The 25,545-nt window shown below is 40.4% G+C and overlaps 2 protein-coding genes across 3 annotated transcripts; both read right to left on the bottom strand.

Annotated features, from left to right (window-relative positions):
- Positions 1-609: 609 nt before the first annotated feature.
- Positions 610-8,235, bottom strand: TAAR2 (trace amine associated receptor 2). Its single transcript, XM_042445974.1, is given in 4 exon segments — positions 610-969; positions 971-1,652; positions 2,972-3,035; positions 8,057-8,235. Coding segments are annotated over 2 exon segments (1,032 nt in total). The 5' UTR covers positions 1,643-1,652; positions 2,972-3,035; positions 8,057-8,235.
- A 2,198-nt stretch (positions 8,236-10,433) lies between these two features.
- LOC121931590 (trace amine-associated receptor 1-like) lies at positions 10,434-25,025 on the bottom strand. 2 transcript variants are annotated; one of them, XM_042469552.1, is made up of 3 exons: positions 23,756-25,025; positions 19,766-19,885; positions 10,434-12,135 (listed from the first exon to the last, which is right to left on the bottom strand). In XM_042469552.1, the coding sequence occupies exon 3, from the start codon at positions 12,038-12,040 to the stop codon at positions 11,000-11,002; it is 1,041 nt and encodes a 346-aa protein (XP_042325486.1). In that variant the 5' UTR covers positions 12,041-12,135; positions 19,766-19,885; positions 23,756-25,025; the 3' UTR covers positions 10,434-10,999. The 2 variants fall into 2 exon arrangements, with proteins under 2 accessions (XP_042325486.1, XP_042325567.1); XM_042469633.1 differs by lacking the exon at positions 19,766-19,885.
- Positions 25,026-25,545: the final 520 nt, after the last annotated feature.

Genomic DNA, 25,545 nt, shown 5'->3' with positions numbered 1-25,545 from the left:
AAGGGATGATAATAAAGGAGAAACATGGTCAAAGCAGCGAGCGGATGTAATGATGCGTGCCGCTGAATGCTAGATGGAAATTAAAGGGCGAAGATGAGAAAGATAACTACTGTTAATGTGTTGAGGGCAATTAGAATGGCCCAAGATGAGACAAGGTTTCACTTCACCATCCTTTTCCACCTCCTCAAGGAATCTGTTTTAATTTAGAGTTCTCTGAGAACAACAGAAGCAAATTATTCTGTGGATGGATTTTTTGCTGGAAATAAAGACAGGAAAGACACAGAGGGATGACTTTGCTGCCTGCATGTCCTATGACACGATGGGCAGTAGCAGCGCAAGAGGTCCAGACACTTCAGGTGAGCAGACAATCACTGCACACTTTTAGCAGCTATGTATTTGTACCTTTTGTCATCCTGGCTGCCCACCAAAATATTACAGGCTTGTTTGCCCTTTGACAAGCAGTACCAGCTACAAAAATGGAGCCCAGATTGCTCTCTGGAGAAGTGTCCAAACATAAATACCTCACTATGAGGGGTCCATAGATATCATATTGAGAATGTTATTTTTATGCCAGAAAAAACATGAAAAGTCTTGGCTTGATAAAGTTGTTTATTGATTTTCAGGGAACAGATTAGCTGTATAGAAATGTGATTGAAATATCTTTCCTGAGAGAATGTATCTGAGTGCTTTCTGAAACCATGGGTAAAAAAACCCATATATTAATGGGTTGCAGGTGGAATTGAAATAGCCAAACCAATTTAAAGCATCAAACAAGACAGCAGGTGTTGAAAAATCAAGAAAAGGGTCAATTAAAATTGTGACAAAGCAGGGGCACCAACAAAACAGGAAAACTCCCATCACAATACACAGGGTTTTGGCAGCTTTCCTGTCTTTACGTCTGGACATGTGGTTATGTTTTTCATCACCTGAACCTTCAGGCTTGTTTCTCATGATCCTTAAATGTTTTTTTGGATACGTCAAATATTTTTGTATAAATCCCAATCATCACAGAGCCAGGAATGAAGAAACCAAACAAAAACAGAACAGTTCCCCATAGTTTGTTAAAAATGATTGGACAAGAACTAGAGCACACAACTGAGATCTCATAACCTTTGATGCCAGAAGCATACACTTCAGAGAAAACCACACCAAAAGCAAAAGAAGCTGGTACTGACCAACAAATGACAATCAATTGCCTAATCACAGGGATAGTAATTTTGCCAGAGTAATGAAGAGGATAGCAAATGGCATAGAAACGATCAACAGCAATGCAGCAAAGGTGGAAAACAGAAACCAAGCAGAGCATCAGGTCAAAGCTGTAGTGGATTTTGCAGAAGGTCATCCCAAAATACCAGCAGTTCTCCACAGATCTAACCATGCTATAGGGCATAATGAAAAAGTCAAGCATAAAATCAGTTACTGCCATGGAAAGGATGAGGAAATTAGCTGGGGAGTGCAGCTGTCTGAAGTAGGAGATTGAAAGTATGATTGCCAAATTCCCAAAGACTGTGACAATGATCATTCCACTTATTGATATATACATGGCTCCTCGGACACTTGCTGGCTTAAGGTTCTCAGGACAGGATCCATTTCCAAATTCGGAACAATCAATGACATCTTCAGAAGAGTTGAGAAAACCCATAGTTCTTAAACTGAAAATAAGAACAGTTAGTCTTAGTTGCAGAAGCTAACATGACTGATGTTCTCAGTTATACTTATTTCACAGTAAGTGATAAAACAGTATTTCAAGAAATCTGTTTAAAGGTTATGCATGATTCCAGGATTATTATTATTGTTGTTTATTATTTTTATTTGTATCCTACTCTTTCCCCAAATCTGGGACTGAGAGTGGCACAAAATATTAAAAGAACAGTACAATTAAAAGCATACAAAAGTGATTAAATGATACAAAAGTAATATCCGGAACTGATTCCCTTTTATAGAAGGAAATATTTTTGGAGTACCAATCTGCTACTAGTCAAATATTATACACCTACTCTATTTCTTTTTCCTTAATATTCTTTCTGATTTTTTGTGGATTTTCAAACTGTGTGGCCATGTTCTAGAATAAAGCCTTCGACTTCACATTCTTTCTGGTCTTTTTAAGTGCCAGTAGCAGTGAGACTTTTTCCTGGGATTGCTTGAAACAGTGTTCCAAAACCAGATGTTTTTGCCATGGAAAATTTGCCTTGATTTCATCCAGTCTTGACCTCCTCTTTACTGATGTAGCAGCTGATGGGATTGACTCTTAAATCCATTAAATGTAATGGGCTTAGTTCTCTTGATTAAGCCACTTAAACTAATTTTCAGATCAGGCTGTATAGCTAACCTGTAGACTGTGTTATATTTCACAAATAGCAATATGGAAACCATGCCTTATGAGGAGAGACTTAGGTAGCTGGGCATGGTCAGCCTGATGAAAAGAAGGTCCAGAGGTGATATGACAGGCCTGTATAAGTATTTGAAGGAGTGTCTTACTGAGGCTGTAGCAAGCTTATTTTTTTGCTGCTTTGGAGAACAGGATGCGGAGTAATGCATTCAAACTACAAGAAAAGAGATTCCATCTCAGCATTATGAAGAACCTCCTAACAGTAAGAGCTGTTGGACAGTGGACCACACTCCCTTGGAGTGTGGTGGAGTCTCCTTATTTGGAGGTTTTTAAACGAAGGCTGGATGGGGGTGCTTTGATTGTGAGTTCCTGCATGGCAGGAGATTGTACTAAATAGCCATTGTGGTTCTCTCTTCCAACTCTATAATTTTGTGATTCTATGAATAACTTCCAGGAACATAAGAGTATAGAAGAGATGTTACATATGATGCCAAGAATCAAGCAGGACCAGTGTTAAGAGTCCATAACAGAAACAAAAAACTCTTAACTTTTTCTTTCATATATGAACTAGATGTGTGTATATATATATAAAGAGAGAGAGAGAGAGAGAGAGAGAGAGATTTCATAAATCAGATAACTTACATCTAGGTGGGAGAGAAGCAAATGCCGTGATTTAGATGATTCTGATCAGGACACCAGCTTATACCTATATAAAATGAAACCTTTATATCATTATACTTTATATAATAATATCATTATATATAGTTTCAAAATTATTTTAATATTGCATTTTAAGCGGACTGTATCTAACAGTAGCTTTGCTCCATAAGGAAATACTTCCACTTGTAAAAATCAGAAGACCCTTTTAAACTGAAGCCTGCTTAAACTGTGCCTCATTCTGTTTCAGAAGGCTCCCAGTCTTCAGCAGCAAATTTGTGGGGGAGACAGTGGGATCAAGTGTGCTGGAGAGGCAGATAAAAATTAATATGCCCTGATCTGTGGCAGTGGAAATTACATAAAAGCAAAGCCCCCTTTGGAGACAAGCCACTGACAACTGTTCAGAGGGGGGAAAGGGTTACTTATTAAATGAAACTTAGAAGACTGTATACTCCAGCTTCACATCATAAGAAACCTACGGTCTGAGTAGAAACCTCACCCTGCCATTTTGGGGTGATATGCCCCCTAATATCATACGCATCCAGTGCATTGGGGGGAGGGAGCGTCTTCAGAAAGATGGCCTAAATCCAAATTACAGTAGACCTAATAAATCACTGGAATTTATATATGTGTTGATTTATCAAGTTCTGATTGATTCTGTGGGTCTACTACACTTGAGATTGGATTTAGGTCAGTGCTAGGATCATACATGCTCTTTGAACAACTTTTATGACATTTGATTTCAACAGCTTTGCAAATGTCTTAATGTGTTAGCGGTCAACACAAATAGCACATTCATCCTATAATCAGCCTTCATCCACGTGGAGGACAAATTCACACAACCTGTGCAGGGTACAGGAAGAATCAGTTGCATGATAACCTCCAGCTTCTTCAGATTTTTTCAAACTCTATTTCTCATGGCAACACAAGCTGAATTCATTCTGAATCACCTACTGAGATATTAGCTCCAACATTTAAAAGGCAAGGGATAAGCTAAATTTGAACTAAATTCAGCCACTTGCTCATTAACATCCTTCTGTTAGATTAAGTGAAGCAGCTGGAAGTCAGCAACATTTAGACACCATAGTCACAGATGGCTATGTGCACTGAAAAATGAGGGTTTCTATTCCTACCAGCTTTTACTACCACAGTTTTCATGTCACAGTCCTTTATCTTGTGAGATAAAAGAGAACTATTAAATCAATATAATTATAAGCCACTATTATCTTTTCCTCTTAGAGACTCATTTTAAACAAATTGGAACCTGAGCAAGACATGTTCCAGGTGATTGTACTCTTATATTTGATATGCTATCAAATCTTATTTTGGAAAGGTTCACTGAAAATATTTGAAGGAATTTTGCTCTAAAGCCCAAGAACATACATTGTACTACTTCCAACCTTCTTACTTCTCCTACCTGATAAAAGTTATTTTCAGATATCCATTTACATATTGGTGTATGAATAAGGCATCAAGAATATCCAATCCTTGCTGCTCCCCTCTTCTCAAATAAACTGGGTTATTATAATTATGCTGTGCTTTTAAGAGACAGCAGTCAGGTCCCAAGATAATTTCAAGCACAACACAAATTTCAGTTTGTGTAGAAAGGAAGGAGGGAGCAGGGAGAGAAAAAGGCAAAGTTCTGGGAGAGACTGTGTCCTTGTGAAATCACTCTTGCTATCTTTTGCTATCTACAGTGTAGGACAGCAGGTGGCAGAATTTATGACCAAATAAAAGGTGAAGTTTTTAGGTTGTAACATGATTTTAAAATTAAAAATTGATTTATTGTATGATCATGTTAAATATATTATAGAGAACTTGATGCTCTTTCATGTCAGTTTAGATTATACGACTTTCAGTTATCTGCATATAAGATATGAACATGGTTATTTAAAGAAAATATTCATTTTAGGGGAGGAATAACCAAGAATTGGACCATAGAATGCAGGATAACTTAAACTTCCCTTCAAATGTTAGATATTCTGTTTAACCCCCCCCCCCCAAAAAAAAAGAGATTTTGTAGCTAAGGGAGGGAAACTCCTGTGAATCCTAATTGAATATTTAGTCTTGTCATTTTGGATATGAAATAAAGGCCCAGTACAGACTGCCAGTTTGCGGTAGCATGGGGCCAAAATTAGGGCTCAGGAGTGCAGAGTATCCGCATGCTCCCAAGCTGTAGTGCACAGCGGTGGCACCATCATGGCGGCTTCCCATCCACACAGGGGCTGCCATGATGATGTAAGTGTGGCACCGCGTCCACACATCATGGTGCCGTGCTTACATCATCAATGTGCGACTATGCGTTAATGGCTTTTAGTGGGTTCTTTTTGGTGTGGAAGGACGCTGCACGGTTTGGCTGCTGCAGCGTACCTCAAGGGTAAAAATGTGCATCTCCAGCCTGCCCTTTCGTGGTGGTCTGTCGAGCCCCAAATTTATGCTTCTAAAGGCTCTACTGAAAATAAAAAGAAAAGTCAAGAAGAGAAGAATTAAACAACTTCTGTTGCCTAGCTTTTTCCTTGAACAAGCCAAGTCTCTCTATACTTTAGGTTTAAAAACAGAAAGAATCAGAGAAATCACTTAATGTATTATTTGAGCTGGATAAAATGGATACAGTTCATTGCCATCATCCTCACTAAGTGGTGCAGTTCAGTCCTTTCATTCCTTTCCATTCCAAATTGGGTGCTCATGAACACTGCCCATTACATTTAGTGGGACACCCATGCACACCTCTTAGATACACATCCAATCATCTTTTTCTTTTCTGCCAGCCTGTTAAGATCTTGGTGAGACTGGATTCATTCCACAACTTTTTAACACTGGCAGGAATGTATTGACTTGGATTTGAGCACATTTCAGCTGTTATTCATGGAATGTGCTCAAAGACTGAGAGCAAATCACATGTTACACCATAGTGGCTTTTGTATTTAGACACCTGTATATTTTTTGTGAAGTGGCTTGACTGGCTGGGGTGTGTTTCTTTTTAAAGGTTTAATGCATATTTAAAAAAAATAACAAGCATAATAACAAAGCCTCCCTTTTGGCAACCTCATATAGAGACGTAAATCTTCTCCTGTTGCCTATAGATGAGCTACAGTGGGTGCCTCCAGGAATAGTGCAGATCTGTGAGTTTATCCATATGGATATGAAATTAATACAGATACATTCTTTATGGTCCCTTTGTACAAAGGAATAGATCGAGGATTCAGGAGAAGAAACAAAAATATAAGTAATTGATTGGTGCTTTTCATATTTAATTGAAGAAACTATACCAAATTATTAGAAATTTGATGTTTCATTGCAAATTCGTACACGAGTGGCAAATGTCAGGAAGCCTTGGATCCAAGCATTAATATTAGGAATGGCTTTTGATTTCTAGTTTTGCAGAATGATATATTTAGCCATTGATATAGCCCTAGGAAACTATTTTGTATATCCAGATGTTAGCCTTATGGCCCAGCAACCCAAAAAGACCTGGGTCAACATATCCTTGGGTCAGTATATAAATACTGTACCTTAACTGTTATCAAAAAAATAACCACCCCTTCTCTGATTAAAGTGGCAAAAGGCTAGAGCTTAGCTTAGCGCATTCTGGGAGAACGTTAAAAAAGAAGCACCAACCCCTCTCTTCTCTCTGCCACAGCACCACCTCTGGCCCTTTTGAATGCCTGGTGGTAAAATGGAACAGGGGCAGCTCTTTGATGCTTTCCCTCAAAGGAATGTCAAGAGAGTAAAGGGGGGGAACTTCTTTCAGGTTCTCCCAGGGCATATTGAGCTCTCACCTTTCATCACTTTACTCAGGGAAGGGAATTCCAGCAATGAGGAATCAAGCTTTGAAAGATTTGAATAATTCATTTGTGTATGTTTGTCAGGTTTTCTGGGTTAAATTCAAACAGGCAATAATCACTGCTAACACACCATAGTTATCATTTTATTTGCTTTGTCTTTACATCCTTTTTGGCATGTGCATATTTTCTTAGACCCACTTGTGCCTGGTCAGTTTACCTACACATTGCACAGCCACCATTTACCATAATTCCCTGCTCATCCATCCAATCTTTAGGGTGAGCACAAATAGTTATGCCTGCAGGAATTTTGTAAGTTTTTTCCATTGTTTCCTCCCACCCCCCCCCTTTTTTTTTGTCCTTTAGATCTAATGTTAAAACATGTCCCTAAGTTTTACCCTCAACTTATCCATGGGTCATATCAAAATCCATAATTTTGGTCTCCAAACTTGCCCTCAGTTGATGCGTGAGGTTGACTTATACTCAAGTAGATATGGTAGATATCTTCTGTAATTGGTGGTCCATTAAAAATGCCATTCCTGTCTTAAAATCTGTCCAAAAAGGGAATGCTAGCTTGACTTAGCATTATTTCTTGACACAGCACAGAATTAAACTGAAACCCACTGCCAGAAGATGTAGTTATTGAAGGCAATTTGAATGGTTTTAAAAAGAAATTGGATAAATGTATGGGGGATGACAATCACCTCATAGTTGATAAACCATCATGTATTATCATGTCTGAAGGCTGCCTGTATTTTAATGAAACTGAGATAGCACCCGCAATATAACTGAAGAAGGGAAAGAAAACTAGTGAGAGTTTTCTTTCTCTTTTTAGAGTTAATAGGTGCTGTTATTAGCTGGAATCCTGTTGGAAAGTTGTGAAACTGCAGTTACGCATTTATAACTGTGTGGTATTCATGTAGGGGCTGTGAAAGTATCCCAGTCAGCACTAACTAGGAAGCAGCTGCTGTGATCAATGGGGGTCTGTTCCCCTGTCACTCAGGAAGCAGCTGACCTTCCAACCTCCCCTTTCATGAACGGTCTCTGACACAAGGGGGAATTGTGACAATGACCTCACTTTTGTGTGTTCCAACAGAGAAGGCTCATTGGAGAGGATGGGGACATCAGTCAACTGCTTCCTGAATGACAGGATCCAACACTAGAATCCAACAATGTTGGTTCCATCACTGGGAGCAAGATGGCATATAAATGCAATAAATAAATAAATAAATAAAGACAATTTTTGTTAGATTAATGACAGAGAAAGAAATGTTGCTTTACAATTTACCATGGATGCTCTTGCAGATTGTAGTTGCATGGACCAGCAGACACCATTTTAGACAGCACAGCTTGCTTGCTTCTCCTTCCCAGAGGCCTGTGCAGCTTGCATTGTCTTTGGGAAGGATCAGGAAATCAAGCAAATGAGACCATTGGCCGGTGGGAAATACCAGATGAGGCAGGCCACAGATTTCACTCCAGATAACTGATCTATTTAAGCCAGCTTCCCAATGTTTCAGCCTTTCTCATATCTTCATGCCCAGTCTCCCTCCTTCCTTCTGTTTTTCACAATCATTGTTTGCAGTCAGTTTCTTTTCTTGTATTTTGTCACCACTTGTGTAGTGCTTTGTCATAGGATCTGGATGTACAGGAAAGAAGACAGGTCCTGCATATTCATGAGAAGTGGGATGGGGTGGTTCCACTTATAAAATCATAGAATTGTAGAGTTGGAAGAGACCAGTAGGGCCTTTCAATCTAACTCCCTGCCATACACAATCAAAGCACTCCTGGCAGATGACCATCCAGCCACTGTTTAAAAACCTCCAAAGGAGAAGACTCCACCACACTCTGAGGCAGCATATTCCACTGTTGAACAGACAGTCAGGAAGTTCTTCCTAATATTTAGGTGAAATCTCTTTTCATGAATCCAGTTCTCCATGTCTATGGAGCAGCAAAAATAACATCTTTTTACATATTTAAACATGGCTATCACACAACCTCTAAACATTCTCTTCCCCAGGCTAAACATACCCAACTCCCTAAGTCTCACCTTATAAGGGATGGTTTCCAGAACTTTCACCATTTTGGCTGCCCTCCTCTGGATATGCTCCAGCTTGGCTGTGTCCTTCTTGAATTGTGGTGCCCAGAACTGGACACAGAATTGCAGGTGAGTTCTGACCCAAGTGTAATAAAGTAGTACTGTTACGTCCCTCAGTCTAGATACTATATTATTGATACAGCCTCAAATCATATTGGTTTTTTGGTACTGTGGGCAGCAAAGGCTACATACAGCTCAGGGGTGCTTGACCTTGTGCCTCTCCCAGATGGCAGGGAACTCTGCAGTGACATCCACCCATGGAAAAATTCAGTATCTGTCATTCTGGATAGATGTCTGGCAGGTGAGCCAATTGATGAACTAGCAAGTGAATCAGATAGTGTCTGGATCCAGATCTATGAGAGTGCCAAGCCTATTTTTAGCTATAACCAATAAAGATGTGGCTTGTTTTTATTTCAACAGTTGCTATGGAACAACCAAGTGTTAACCCTCACATCCCGTATGCTTCAGTTCTGACAAAAATCATGGTACCCCAAGTCCAGTATTATGTTTCTCCAATTGATATGATTGGGCATTGAGAAGGGAAAAGCTGCAAGTTTTGGTTTTTCCTGCATTCCATTGTTTTTTTAAAAACTTCAAGCTTCTACCTCAAATATGAAGAAATTTGCAAATTCTCCTCATTTTCAGCAGCTAAATTCAATAGGTACATGTGTACCTAGTATGACTTGGTTGTACCTGTAACTGCCAGCTTATGTAGAGAGAGTTGTAATCCAGCACTAGCCTGGTTGAATATGCACAGATTCAAACCCAGAATTTTAAGAGTTGGTCATCCAAGCCCTTGGTGGATGAAGCTGTTAACTCTGGTTTTTCCACATTCAAATTTTTAAAGGCTCATGTGAAGATTTTTAAAGGTTCTTGTGAAGATAAATTTGTATAAAAATGAACTGAAACAAAACTTGCAGCTGTCCCTAGTTACCATTGACGTGCCTAACATCACCTGATCTAGTTTGGTCCTGAAATAATGGTTCACAAAGAAGAAGAGAAAGCTACATAGAAGAAAAAAAATCAATAAGACAACCATAGAAAGAACAGTAGAGTAATGCCAGAAAGAGAAGGCTATCATTGGGGATCTGAGAGGATGACTATGGTCAGCCACAATTCCATCTTTAGTTGCCTAGTTCACTACCAGAAATTTACCAAGGCCATTTTTTCTTACTAGCCATCTATACAACTTTTATGTTCTCAGGAGAGTTGAGCATATGAGGATCTATTTGAAAAACAAAAAGAGAAGGCAGCTGGCCTGTCGAGGCTGTTCAATGAAATGAGCAATTAGATGTATGGATAGCAAATGACAGAAAGCCTAATATGGCAAATAATGCTTTAAAAGGATGTTTGTTTACATTCTCAAAGGTTAACTTTCACCCTTAGTGGGACCAGCTGAAGGCCCAAGCCAGTTTTCTCATTATTATAGCTTCTAATTTACTATACTGTTGGGGCTTTAAACAGAAGCCAAGAGACCTTATTAATACATCTGTGTTATATGTCTTAATCATAATGAGGGACAACTACAGAATAGAGCTGATTAGGTCTTAATGATGGTAAATAATACAGGACTTTATAAAAACTTTATTTTCCTTAAGGGGTTACATATTTTCAAAACAGAACACTCCTTTGGAAACTGCAAACTTTGTCAAATCAAACACCACAGGAAGGAACTATTTCTGAATTAAGTGCACCTTCAGATGTTATGTTAGCATTACCTTGTGTTCTTGAACATAAACAGAACATAAAAACAAGTCTGTTACAGAGGAACTGAAACATATTAAAAGATCAATACATTTCCCTGGCTGAAGTGAAGGCCATGATGCATGAAGAACCGGATGGTGCCTATCCCATTAACAAAAACTAGCAGAGGTGACAACTAGCTAGACACACATTGTTTTATCAACAAATATATTGAATTGTCACATGGTAAATGACACATCCTGGTCACTTTGGGTGTCTATACAGGTTGATTTAAGATTTATACAGAGCAAGACAGGTTTTGTTTACTGAATGAGAACTCCAAAATCCCAATGAACAAAGCTTTATGCTCTCTCAGATGGTTCTAGAGCTGTATCATCACAGCTGATATTTCACTTTCACCATCAGTTGAAGCAAGTCTTAGTTTGCAGTGTTTCACTCCAGAAATAATTTAACTCTGGATGAGTCCTGCTGAAAAACTTTCCCCAGTAAAATCATCTTCAAGGCCTTTCGAAACCACAAATAAAAATATGCATAAACAATTGGGTTAAATGTAGAATTCATGTAACCTAGCCAAACCATGGCATCAATGACAATGGGTGGTGTTGTATAATTCATAAAGGGATCTGTGGCTGTACAGAAGAAGAAGGGGAACCAGCAGATGAGGAAAACCCCAACTACAATGCCTAAGGTCTTTGCAGCTTTTCTTTCTCTGCTATGGGAAATAAGATGCCTCATTTCAAATCTTATCTGTGCTTGGCTCACAGCAACCTTAATGGATCTTGCCTGTCTTTTGGCTATAGCATATATCTTCCCATAAATGGATAACATGACAAGTCCAGGAATATAAAAAGAAACCATGGAGGCAATCACCCCAGAGGTTTCATTGAAGAAGACGAAGCAGCCTCCCACACAATAGATGAGTTTATAGAATGTTTCTTTGGCTCCTATCAAGTTCAGCTGCAAAAAGATCAGTCCAAAGCCAAACATGGCAGGTAACATCCAACTTATGAAGATCATGATTAGTATGACACAAGTGTTGATCTTTGCTTTATATTGAAGTGGATTGCATACAGCATAGTAGCGATCAATAGAGATAAAGGAGAGATGGAAGATGGAAGATGTGCTCAGCATGATGTCAACACTTGTGTGGATTTTGCAGAAGAACTCTCCAAAGTACCAACAGTTCTCAACTGACCTTACCATGCTGTAAGGCATGATGAGAAATCCCAGGAGGAAGTCAGCAGTGGCCATAGAGAGAATAAGGAAATTGGTAGGTGTGTGAAGCTGCCTGAAATGTGCTATTGAGATTATAACTGTCAAATTGCCAGCTACAGTACCCAGGATCACACATAACATGAAGACATACATAGAAATTCGAATGCTAATTGACCAGCTGCTCTTTATGCAGGAACCATTGATGGATTCACAGCAAAACTGCATCCTTCCTAAAGATTCAGATTCATGAAAGCACATATCAGGTCCTGGCTGATGTTTATTGTGAGTGCAGTTCTTTTTTTATAGCAAAACCAAAGATGACGGAGTTTTGTCATGAAGCAGAAGGGAAGGACCTGGCCAAAAAAAAAAAGCAAAACATTAATTGATACATTAATTGATACATGAGGTTGACTTATACTCAAGTAGATATGACTTATTTAGGGTTGAGATACCATGTACCTCTGCCCCAAGTGCACAGCCTGCTTCACAAATTATGAACAAGAACACTGTTTAAATTATCTGCCAGTACAGTCCACTACTTTCTTTTTATTTTCTTTTTATTATCAACATATCAGAATGTGATTAGGAAGCAATACCTTCAGTCTGATTTAGAATCAGATGCTGCCATGTAAAGCCAAATCACAATAGCTATGAAATACAGCCATAGACAGAAGGTAAAATGCAAATAATGGTATCTCAGCTCCAGCAATTCTTGAATGGATTTTCTAGATTCATTTCAATCTGACTTCACACTTAGTTTTGGAACAGAAAGAGCTCTGGTTACCTTGATAGATGATGTACGCTGGGAAACAGACAAGAGGAGCAGACCATTTGATTTTGTCAGCCATGATATCTTTCTGGGCTGCCTCGTGGGATGTATTGGAGAGGCTCCATTGTGTGATGGTTCTGGTGGGTGGTTTGAGGGGCACTGTTCTGATCTGGTTCTTCAAGTTGCAAATGGCTATGCTGGGAGAGCATTGCTCAGCATCCTGACTGTTGCTGTTGGGATCTGTGTTACACAACTTAAGGCTATCTGGCACCTTAGTATATTAGGAGTTTCTGGAAATTAACTCTTAGGGTTTTTGTTTTAAATTCTCCTTAGATTTCCAATGGCATGCAATGTTTATTCAAACAGGGCATGAAAAATGGGATCCATGCCCATTTGGGAGGCATTTTACATGAATGGAGCTCCATGCACAGAAGATGAGAATTTTCAAGGACTCCCTCCTCCTCCCACTGCAGCCTATCCTATTTGGCACATTCCCCTAACACTCTTGTTTCCCTGACACCCAAGTTCTAAAAACAGTGACTAGCCAAACAAAATTCAATTATGGGGAGCAAGGAGAATGAGGCTGTTCCTTGATTACTTGTTTTCCCTTAAAACTATTAATGAACTAAATCTGTAAAAGTGTTAGATAACTTTCTTAATTTCCCATCAACATCACTTCACATTCTACTCCAGAACTATTTTGATTTTGGAGGTGTGAGATGTACCATTTGAAAGCTAGAAGGAGGGAATTGGCAGTGGTCCCAAATCTGTGGTGAAGAGATATAGAGCACGTTGATGTGGATTACCAGTCCACCTCCCTTCATTTTTTCCTGGTGAGGAACCAGTTTTGTACGAGTTTGCTATCTGTTATCTCTCTTTAAACCCATGCTTTAGAATTATATATCTTTCTCTGTGTGTGATTAATACTTATAGCATATAATTTATGTACATTGGTACTTGTTTCTCTTTTTTTCTGGTTCTAAACACTATGACAAACGGTGAGGTTTGTTTTATAAAAGTGTGTAAATAATCCCATGTATTTCCAAATAGAGTGATTCAGAGATGTTTTTTGTGGGTTTTTCGGGCTATGTAGCCATAATAATAATAATAATAATAATTTATTTATATACCGCCTTTCCAAAGATCAAGGCGGTTTAACAACAAGGTTTAAAAACATCCACAATACAATAAAAACCAACAGTAAAAACAGGATAAAACACAGTTACATTTTCATCCCAAAAAATAAAAAAATCTCAAGCCAGCTTCCAATGCTGTTGAGAGGGGAGGGGGGGAGTACTTCAGGGGTCAGGGGTATGCCTGCTGGAACAAGTATGTCTTCAACCCCTTCTTGAATTGGTCCAGCGAGGCGGCCAAGCGGAGCTCGCCGGGGAGCGAGTTCCAGAGCTTGGGGGCCGAGGTAGAAAAGGCCCTCTGGGTGGTGGTAGTATATCTAGCTTCTGGAACCCTTAACAATTGCTTCCTGGCTGACCTGAGTGTGCGAGGCGGATTGTATGGAGAGAGGCGGTCCTCCAAGTATCCTGGGCCCAAGCCATTTAGGGTTTTATAGGTAATAACCAACACCTTGTATTGCGCCCGGAAGCGAATAGGCAGCCAATGGAGGTCTTTAAGGACCGGTGTTATATGACTGGTCCTGGAAGTACCAGTGACCAGTCTTGCCGCCATATTCTGCACCAATTGCAGCTTCCGAGTATGGTACAAGGGTTGCCCCATGTAGAGTGCATTGCAGAAATCCAAACGAGAGGTTACCAGAGCATGTGCTACCGTTTCAAGGTCCTCCCGGCCCAGGTAGGGACGCAGCTGGCGTATCAACCGAAGCTGATAATGTGCTCCTGACCGTCGCATCCACCTGTGGTGTAAGGTGGAGCGACGAGTCAAGGAGCACCCCCAGACTGCGAACAGAGTCTTTCACGGGAAGCGTGATCCCGTTCAGGACAGGTGGAAACACCACCATCCCCGGTCCTGGCGAACCTATCACTAGCACTTCCGTTTTCTCTGGATTCAAACTGAGTCTGTTTTCCCTCATCCAGCCCATTACCGACTCCAGACAGGCAATGAGAGGAGAGATGCCATCCCTGGTCACTGAATCAGTCAGAGACATAGAGAAGATTATTTGGGTGTCATCAGCGTACTGATAACCCCGCGCCCCATGTCTCCGGATGATCTCTCCCAGTGGTTTCATGTAGATGTTAAAAAGCATGGGGGACAGAATGGCTCCTTGAGGGACACCAGATGTAAGGGCCCTCTTATCGGAGCACACATCCCCCAGCTGCACCATCTGGAACCTTCCCGAGAGGTAGGAGCTGAACCACTGGAGTGCAGTGCCCCGATTCCTAACTCTCTCAGGCGCTCCAGAAGGATACCATGGTCAATGGTATCGAAAGCCGCCGAAATGTCCAAGAGCACTAACAGGGACACGCTACCCCTGTCCATGCCCATGTGGCTGGCATCTTCAGAGCCACAGATGCTGGTGAAATGTCAGGAAGAAACTCTTCTATAACATGGCCACATAGCCTGAAAAACCCACAAAAAACTATGGATGCCGGCCATGAAAGCCTTCGACTTCACATTGGATTCAGAGATCCATGCAATAAAAGAGTTCCCCCTGAAGAAGTTAATGCCTTCAAGGTCCTAACTCTGGATAAGAAGATTAATAGCTTTCATACTTGAAGATTACTACCAGTTTAACAGACCTGAATTATCTTATATAACCCTTCTTCCTTCCTGAGGTGACTGTTAGTCTTGACAGTGGAGTTGGATTCACACCGGCTTGTTGTGCTGGGAGATTTCAACATTCATGCTGTGGCTACTCTGTTAGTACTTTATGTCCCCCATGTTGACCATGGGTGTGTCCTGTGTAATATCTGGTGCCACCTGTGTTGCAAGACACACCCTATCTGTGTTGGGTGGGAGGACGGTGATCTCCTGGTGGAGGAGATTTCTTATAGTTCTATTGTCATAGACAGATCACTTGGGTTAGACTTACTGGGATTCAGAACCTCTACGGTAGTTAAATTGTCTGCCCCAAGAAGATTATGAATCTGCATGGATTTCTATTGGATCTTGGGGAGTTTCCTTTTGTCAAGGCAGATGATCTTATTGAATTCCTGGTTGATCTCTTTGGAAGAGGTCTCTATTGCCATTCCACCACCCTCCCAGACTTGAATGGTGTTAGCCATGGTGCGTTTTTCTAAAATTTTGGTGTGTGTGGTATTCCTCATGACCTCAAATGGACCCTGCCAGGCTGTCCGCCATTATCCCCAAAGTGGCAGGACATGTAGGCACTGAGGTGAGCCTCATGAGACTTCTTGAACCCTTGGACTTCCCCAACAGGTAGTTTGGGAGTCGCTAATGGGACTATCATCACCTCCAATAATCAGAAGAATGTGTGGTGATTGTCTAAGATCTCTCACCTGATGAGCCGGCTATCAATTTTGCTGCTTCCCCATTTCCTTTGATTGTTGCCAGACCAGATTGTGTCACCCAAACAATCAACACCTTTGTCCAGACCATCAAACACATTTACCCCAGACTAGTTTTCACCCTTAAAAACTCCTGGAAATCTCCCCTCCATGTGCTAGTCTAGATTTCATGGGGATTCTAAATCACTGTGGTCTCTAGTTTAGCTCCAGAACTTCCATTCAACCTATGCTCTCAGAACGGCTGTGTCTCACTCTCTTCTACTCAGTTGGACCCCCGGAAACAAGGCTTGTCTATAGTAAGTATCACCTGCAGTACTGCCTCGAGCCTCTTCCATGGTAACCCCTGAATTCCTGAGCCTTGAATGACTGAGTGTGTATAGTGAATTAGTGAGTGTTTCCCCCTTTTAAATAAAGAAATACTTTAATTGGAGAAGTTTGCCTCTGCAACATTTCTTAGATCCACGGTCCCTTAGTATACAAACAGGAAACGATTCGCTGGGTCCTTATAGTTGGCCCCCTCTCGATTTGAGCTAATTAAAAATTCCCCTACATAGAGTTTTGGTTACAACGGTAAGAACACAAGAGAGAGAGCCTTCTTGGTGGCTGCTCCTAGACTTTGGAACTCCTTTCAGGGTGTGTTTGATCTACCTACTCTCTGCTGTCTTTTCACCGGCAGTCAAGACCTTGCTTAAACAGGCTTTCCAGCTTAACAGACCAGGATTGAGTGATATGAAATTAGGTGAGCTGTTTTGGCATGTAACGTGTATTTTCAGTGTTTTAATTCATGTAATTCCTAATGTCTTAAAAGTAATGTTTTAACTGGATCTATGATTTAATGCTTTTCTAACTTTTGTGCTCCATATTGCTCTGGAGCTGTTCTGATTTACTGCATATGTAAGCTGCTTTGAGTCTCATTTGGGAGAAAACTACAATAATAAATATGAAAGTTTGCAGCTAAGGTCTCAGTTTGCTGTACTATTACACTCTGGTCCCACTCTGACAACCATGTAACTCCTATATACTGAGTGCCTCAATATTAGCTCAATCTGTGTAACTGAGAAAGATGAGTGAAATCCATAAAACTCATGCTAAAATAGACCAGTCAGTCTAAATTCCTTCCTTTCCCTCCCTTTCTGTTTAATGCTAAACACAGTATGTAGACTCTGCTTCAGGGTGGGAATCATATGACCCCTTCCAATGTTGCTGAACTGGAACTTCCATCATTCTTCACCACTGACATATGCTGGCTAGGACATTCGGAATCAGCAGTTCTACCACACCATCTTCACCCTGGTCTGCTGATTAGAGGGATAACATTGGATCCTTATGCAGCAAAATCAGAAGCACCCATGCTCAAGAAAGCAGTATTAAAAGTAGATAAAAACATATTTAGGTGAGGGAATTAGGAAGGGAACCCAAAAATAGCTGAATGAGGGGGAGTAAGTGACCAGGGAGTTGAGAGTGGTTGCTTGGACTCTTAAATAGTATTACTGTGCCCTGCAACATTCAGTTGCAGTTCTACTTGTACATTAGCTGAACAATATTTAGCAAATGATTTAGCATCGGTAGCTTCTTTTACTAAGTTTAGAAAAGCATTCTAGCCTCAGCATATCCCACTCATATTATGTTTATGTTAATCCTGAATTTTCCATGGTACATCTGTGGTTCATCATTCTGCCAAAACTCAGAAATGTTTAAAAGAGCTCTTTTCTCAGGCCTAGACAAATGATGGTTGGCAAGTTTTTTAAAACACATCTCTTCCTCCCCCTTTCCCCCTAAAATCTAGGAGCATTCAGTATAAGTATATTTTATTCATTTGTTTCTAATTTGGCAGGCTTAAAAGGTTAAACAGAGGATGAAATGTCTTCAGCTGCTCTGCAAGTGGCATAAAGGATGGTGAGGCAGTTGGCCAGTTTCATGCCGGATGCTGTCAAAAATATTCAGCAAAGACAGTTACTGAATAGGGAGAGGGTGTTGGAATCATGTTCCCAGGAGTGTGCAATCTACATGCATCACCATCTCAATGGACTTCAGATCCTATTTTCCTCCACACAAGATATTAGCTTTATTTTATAAATCCAAATAGCTTGGGACCTCCATACATGTAACAGCCAACCCTACTGAATTTAATAAGACTCACTTCCCAATAAGGAATCATGGAATTGCAGCTTGAGGAGATAGCTTATTTCCATCTGTCTCAAACAGGTTTCTGTCTCTTCCTCTTCTTCTTCTTCTTGAAGATGATAGGCAGAATTCTTTTAGTGGTTTATGCTCACATTTCTCTTTTAGGATGGGACACAGGGAGTTATTATATTGCACTTTGCACCCTGTTTGAATCCTCTCCTCAACAACTGTCAAACCCCTGAAGAGGCTTCTTACTGGTGGGGAGGCGAGAAGGCAATTTGGTGAAGGGAGAAGCAGGTGGTCTTTGTTCTGAGGGAAAGGAAAGGGATAATGCACTCCCAGGGTTGGGATGAGGACATGGAACTAGACAGTGGAGCATCACACTTGGTCTAACTGATGTAGGATCTCGTCTATTATGTAGTATTACAGTGAATCTTGACTTCCTGGGAATCTTTATTTTATGTATTTATTAAATTTATATGTCATATATCTGTAAATTTAAAGTGGCTTTGCTGGCCATGTTTTGTTATCTATGTATTTGTTAGTTACATTGACATCCTATCTATCTTCCAGTGATTTCAAGGTGGCTCTTGCTCCAATTTTTATACTCACAACAACACTGGGGCAGATTGGGCTAAGAAAGAGTAATTCTCTCAGGGGGTACTTTATTAATTTCAAATATGGTTGCCAAATCATCAGCCTCCCTTTCCCTGAGATTGCAGGGCCAAAACCTGAAACCAGGAAGTAGGTCCCTTGTGATTTCATTTGGGTGTCGATCCTTGTGAAATCACAGAGATGGAATAGGAAAGGGTTGACAGTGAGGGCAACAAATTCTGGGTAGCTGCTCATGGAAACAAGCCCGAGCAAAATTTGTGTAAACAGCCACCACATTTGGATAAAACACAGCTATCCAGTTAATATGGCAACCGACAGCCAGGAAATAAATACCAAAGTATTTTTGGTATCCAGGCAGGTAGTAAAATGCACTCATTAGCTGGATTATGTGCCATCATTTCCTCAAGGACCCGCATTCCTCATGGCCTTACCTACATTAAACAATGCCTGGGGAATTACTCCAGGCCTCAGACTGCTGCTGTGCCTTGTGGAAGGCTCCTGGCCAGTCCTGGGGAAGTTTTTGCCCTGATTGCTGCTAACTTGGCTTCTACGAGAATACTTGTGAATTGCAATGCCAGTATTCTACTCCCTTCCTTGCGCTAAATGGCTCACTGCTTCAAGAGGAAGTGCATACATCCACTATCTCTTTCTCCAGTCTATTCACCTTCCTTCTGAATTAAAACAAATGTAGCACACATACAAAAAGCTTTGCATTGAGCCAGAGCACTCTGATGCCAGCTGAGAATGAATTGGTGTCCAGGCTTAAAAGCAACCACACACAAAAATCAAGTTTTTCCTTCCCCAATGCTGCTCACCCTGAGATTTGCTTCTACACCTGGAGACCCAGAATAGCATAGCAATCGCTAAAGACCTCAGCCAGTTCCTGGAGATCTGGCAGCCCAATTTCATTGCTCAGTAGATCTCGCAAAGCCCTTCTAAAACTTAAACCACTGCACTATTACTAGTTTGATGCTTTCATTTAATACATTAAGAGGGAGATATAGAACAAGATTCTAAATAGTTTTATCTACCTACCTTCTGTGTTAAAGTGAAGGATCATTGGCTGCTGTATCCTCAGTCTGACTTTCTTAGAACCTGGTCTTTCTTTGTGTTGTAGGATGTCTTTCACTGAGAAGCAAGCTATCTTCTTCACCCCTGGAGTGACCGATGAAGGGAAGTGTAACTCTTAAAAAACCAAGCCTTGCCAGCAAAATCATTATTGTGCTTGTTCTGAGGGCATTAGTTATTGAAACTACATCTGTTACTAAAGCCAATAAAACTAGGAAATCATGCTTGTAGAAACAGAGTACGGGACAAAAGACTTAAGTAAATGTCTTTACCACCCACTCATAAGGCAAACTACTCTTTAATGAAATATTACAGGCATATGTTCAACAAAAGGAGCCATGAGCACACAGTGTGGAATCTACCTTGCGCAAGCATTTGAAAAAGAAAGAAAACATAGAGACAGTCCTTTGTCCTTCCTTACAAAGGGGCCACCAGAAAATCACACTCAGTGGTGCACCACTGCTTACTCTGCTAAGCAAACAAGCCTAATCCAACAGATATGTCTGTTAATATTTGTCAGGAAAACAGAACTCCTAGAGATATATGTGTAACATGCATGGTGACTGCCCATTACAAGAAGTGTTTAAGACCTGTTGATGAAGAAAACCCATTGCTTGCTCTACAACTGAATAAGGAAGCAAGCCCAGGGATTTTGAGAAAACTACATGGCCATTAGTCTGGACTATCTAGGGCACTCTAATATTGTCTAAAATGTAACTTGATAGGAGGCAGGCATTTGAAAAAAAATGTGTATCCATCCTTCCCTACAAATAGAGCCATTCAATATGGTGTAAAATATAAAAGCCAATGTGGTGTAAAATATAAAAGGACAATAGCCTGCCAAATACGAAGATCCAGCAGGCATGGCCTGGGAGGACTAGCACATGTAGACAGGATAGGTCTTTTGAGGGTGGAATCTACATAATCCTTTCACACATGTATGTGATAGAGGGCAGTGCACCAGGCACTTACCAAAAGGTTGGGAATCGACGGGCGCTTCCCTCTGCAGATGACACCCTTTTGTGTGAAACATCTAGGTTGATTACCCAGCCATTTCTCCAAACCGTGGCCATTCTTCCTCCTGGAATAATCCTCTTAAACTCCTGGGAAACTGTCTCAGGACCCATTTCTTGCTATTAATATGCCTGTTTGGGGGCAATCTCAATTTAGTCTTGGATGAGTACAGACAGCCACTCTGTTCTCCCTTGACTCCTTGACACATGCAAACCCACTTAGGTCCAAGCTGTGTACTGAGTACAACCAATTGAATGAGTTTGGCCAGGGAATCTGATAGGCAGCGGGTTGGTTGGTATATTAACAGAATCCCTAGTTTATTCCTGGTTTTCAGGCTCAGATATATAGACTCAGTGTGGCTCAGCTCCCTGATAGGTACTCTGATCAGATTGAGGTGGTCTTTGTAGACCACAGTTACCTCACTCCACACCCACTTTCCCTCAACTGCTCACTAACACAGTATCCAGCTGGGAGTCCCTGTGCCCAAGTTAGACAGCTTTGTCTTTCAACAAATGAGAGATGAAATCCACAAACAACCATGGATTCTGTATCTGGCAAGGATGAAAATAACCATCATCTTTGTTCATTTCTTGGCCAAAAAAAGGATTTCATGGCAATCACGAAACTCCACCAGGAAGCACAGAACAGCAGCAAGATTCTGCACACTTCACCAAGATTTTTAGGGCAATTCATTTGCACAGAAATCTGCATCAAAATAATTCCCTGGAATAGTTTGCAAAATGTGAACACCATGCAACAGTATGAAAACTATGTGAAGTATTCCTCCTTGTATGTGAGGATAGATAAAGATTGACTTTCCCTGTCTCTGGTCTGTTGGCCAGGGCACCTGCTGCACCTGGGATTATGTAGCATGTGAAAATCCGGAGATGTTTCACTGTTCCTCCTGCAAGTGGGAAGAATCAAGTCATACACATCAGCCTGCTACTCATCCATGGCAAACCAGGGTTCCCACACAGTAAACCTGCTCTCAAAAGGTTTTTGATGCATTCTGCCTTACTGTGCACAAAAATGTACTGCATCAGGTTTTCTGGATCAGATTATTGTGGTATTCATTTTGCCTTTCTTGAAGAAAGTTGTAAACTTGGGATCATGCTTGATGAAGATGAAATCAAGTTAACAACATCCTGGATGCTGAGTAGCCCTTCTATTCATGCAATGGAGTGCAGCAAAATGGGAAAAGTCTGGTCTGTGGATGTAAATTTTGTCCCATTCTTAAAAAGGAATACAGGATCCTTGCTCTTTTCCTTTCTAATAAAGAGGAGGTGGGTTTGAGGCAAGAGATTACATGGGGCTCTTTCACAGTATGCAGTTATAGTACACTGCAGTTCCACAGGATGGAACTGCCCTAGTTACATCCTGCAAAAAGCCTTCAAGTTAACTTAACTTATGATGACCCATGGATTCCATAGGGTTTTCTTAGGCAAGGTTTTGCCAGTCCTTTTCTCTGAAATATAGCCCTTGCGACCTAGTATTTATTGGTCTCCTGTCCAAGTATTAACCAGGGCCAGCCCTGCAGTTTGGGCAGAGTAATTTAGATTTTTCAGCCACAGATTTCCTGTAGTGGCTCTGATCAAACTACAAACTATAGGATTCCATAGGAGGCAGTCATAGCAGCTTAAGTGGGACCATAATGCTATAACTGGGTAGTGTGAAAGGGCTCCTGAGATAGCTGGTGACTTCATTGTCAGTGAAAGAGCAAATCTACTCCATATTCTAGGCCAGACTTTGAAGAAGCAGTGCAGTGTACCAAACCCAGTCTCCCAAAGAAATTCAGCACTTTGGACAGCCATTTTAAAATTCAGGTTAAAATCTGGGCAGGATTTATTGTTCCACTAATATTAAAGTAGTAAAGCTGCTTCCATCTACTGTAAATGACACAAGTATTGGTTGTGCCCCTCTTGCATTTTCCACACAGTGTCCTGTGGCATTACAGAGTTTGAAGAGGAGAAGGAGATTTGATGGTGTCTGTAGCAAAGGTTGTCATGACAGATGGGAAAATGAAAGATGGGGGAAGTAAGGTAAGTGAAAGGAACAGAGAGAAGAACTGACTTTCTTCCTTCCTCAAGTAAAATTTCTTAGACCTTTAGGTGGCTACCAGTCTTCCCATGTCTTCCTATAGAATTTAGAATTGTGTGTTAAAATACAGGAATGAAATCTAAAAAACTAGATTTTTTTTTTGCCTTGATTTCATTTGAGACTTCCTCTTACGAAATGATGTTTAGTGCCAATGACACTGCAGTAAATATGTGCACACCTCCTGATTTCAACAATGCTCCTTTCATGACTTTCCAAAAATACGTATTTACTCTGCTGCCCAAGCCGGTAAAGCCTATCTTTCTATAATATCAACAGCATAATGATTACAATGTTGATAAATTTTAACTTGTTTATCCTTGTTTCAAAAACAGAAATAGTTGAGAGTTATCTGTGTCTTCATTAATATTTTCAAATGTAATTTAAATCTAACATTTACATAAATTAAAATCATTATTTAAAAATCCGGGTAGTGGAGTTTTATGTGTTGTCTGTAACCAGTGTCTTGTATTTGTCATAACTATATTGTAACAATGAAATTGTTAAAAGAGATAGAAATGTAGTTCTCCCTTTAAAAAAAACCCAAAACAAATGTTTCTGCTTAATTTAGTCCTTTTATTCTGTTCAGGCAGCAGGAGAGCTTTCAAGAGAAGACATAAGGTTTAATAATTGTTTTCAGTATATGAACATGCCTTTTATTCCGATTTTTCCAGCTGCTGTTTTGAACAGGGTTTTAATCTTATCTTTTCTTTACAGAAATGGGTGAAATTATAGTTTGTTTTTTAAAAGAATCTGTTTGCTAATAAGGGTAGATTAGCTGGAAAGGTCTTTTGTTCCATCTCTTTATAAAATTCCCAAATAAATTTCCTGATATGAAATGAACCTTACCTCAGATTAATGAGCCAGGACAGTAGTTTCCCCCGGTCATCAAGCCATCAGAATAAAAATCCACAAAAACTACTTGGCATAGCAACCCTTTCAGATTCAAGTCACTGGACTAGTGATCACCCACATCTGACTTTCTTTCACAGCCTGATGCAAAGTCCCAACCAGTCTTATGATGACGTAAATATTAAATTTTCAGACAAGATAAGCAGATGATAAATCTTTGCCAGTGGCAGGGTTGCAGTATAGGGGCTTTTTGCCAAATTAGTGTTAGGGGTATAGAAATAAGTATGTCCAACAAAGACACAGTGGCAACTAACTTTATATATTTTCCATCAGAAGGCACATTACCCTTTCATGTCACTTGATAACAGACAACAAAAAGTTTAGACATAGTCCTGTTCAGCTTCCAACTATCATTCTGTTAATTTTGTGTGTATAGCTTTTTTAAAAGATGATATTTAGAGTTGTTGGACAGTTGACCTTTCTGTGATTAAATATAGATCATCCTGAAAGTATGCAGAACAAGAGAGGTTTTTGATTTGGCTCCAGTTCAGCAAACATTCAGAAGTGCTCCTAGCACAATATTGGTATTATCACAATACCTCTGCAATTTGTAATCAGTTGTTGCTAAACGGTTAATCCTATCAAGGTAGTGATGATGATTCCTCCGTTGTGAGAGCTGCAATCCAAAATCATATTGAGAGGTACAAGTTGCCACTCTTAATGTAATTGTATGCAAGCAATTACAAAGCACCTCATTGTTACTGTATTTTACTCCAAGTATCAAAACCTTTCCAGGCTAGTAACGTTAAAAGTGTGTGGCCACATGTTGTAATGTTGACATTTCAGCATTAATTCAGATGTTTCAAACTTGGCACCTAAACTTTAGTGTTTTCATGCAGGTTGTTAACGGCTTTATATTCTAATGCTGTTAAGAACCTTTTGAAACCACTATCCCTCTAGAAAAGCTGCAGCACTGTAGACAGGTGCTATTTGTTTATTTTGGCAAAACAGAAGGTTGTTAGGGAGGGATATTGACAAGAAAGAAGGTAATTTATTCCAGCCAGGAATAGGCCATAATAAATTATCCACCCATTTATTATTCATTCTCTCTATGTGGATCTTCTTTTACGAGCTGCACAAAGGTGAGGCTATAGGATATTATTATTATTATTATTATTATTATTATTATTATTATTAACCTTATTTATAAAGCGCTGTAAGTTTACACAGCGCTGTACATCAATTTTTTTTAGTCAGACGGTTCCCTGCCCTCAGGCTTACAATCTAAAAGACACGACACAAAAGGAGAAGGGAGTGGTGGTGGGGAATAGGATCAGGTCCAGCAGATCTTTTCCACCTCCGAGGCCTGGACCAAGGCAGATGGACTGGAGGAAGGGCTTGGCTTCTTGATGGATGGTTAGAAGGAGGCTTCCTGGGTCGGAGAGGGGCTCACCTCTGAGAATGCTTCTCTAAACAATATAGTCTTTAATTCAGTTTTGAAACTGGGCAGAGAAGAGATGAGGTGTGCATGTGGGGGAAGAAGGTTCCAGGAGTAAGGGGCAGCAAGCGAGAAGGGACGAATTCGGGAGGGGGCAGTGGTAGTCCTACATTGTGACAGGAGACCCTGACTACCAGAGTGGAGGGTGCGAGTAGGAATGTAAGGAGAAAGAAGGTCAGATAAGTAAGGAGGGGCCAACCCATGGAGGGCTTTGAAAGTCAGTAACAAAAGCTTGTACCGGATGCGAAAGGGGAAGGGGAGCCAATGAAGGGAGGATAAAAGAGGAGAA

This window comes from Sceloporus undulatus, chromosome 1, assembly GCF_019175285.1.
Source record: "Sceloporus undulatus isolate JIND9_A2432 ecotype Alabama chromosome 1, SceUnd_v1.1, whole genome shotgun sequence".
Classification (NCBI taxonomy): Eukaryota; Metazoa; Chordata; class Lepidosauria; order Squamata; family Phrynosomatidae; genus Sceloporus; species Sceloporus undulatus.
Note: the sequence above shows the minus strand (reverse complement) of the source record. Positions and strands in the feature narration are given on the sequence as shown.

What these genes read in the sequence shown, in the direction of transcription:
- LOC121931590 (XM_042469552.1), bottom strand. Translation starts at nt 12,040, where the DNA reads ATGTGCTTTCATGAATCTGAATCTTTAGGAAGGATGCAGTTTTGCTGT.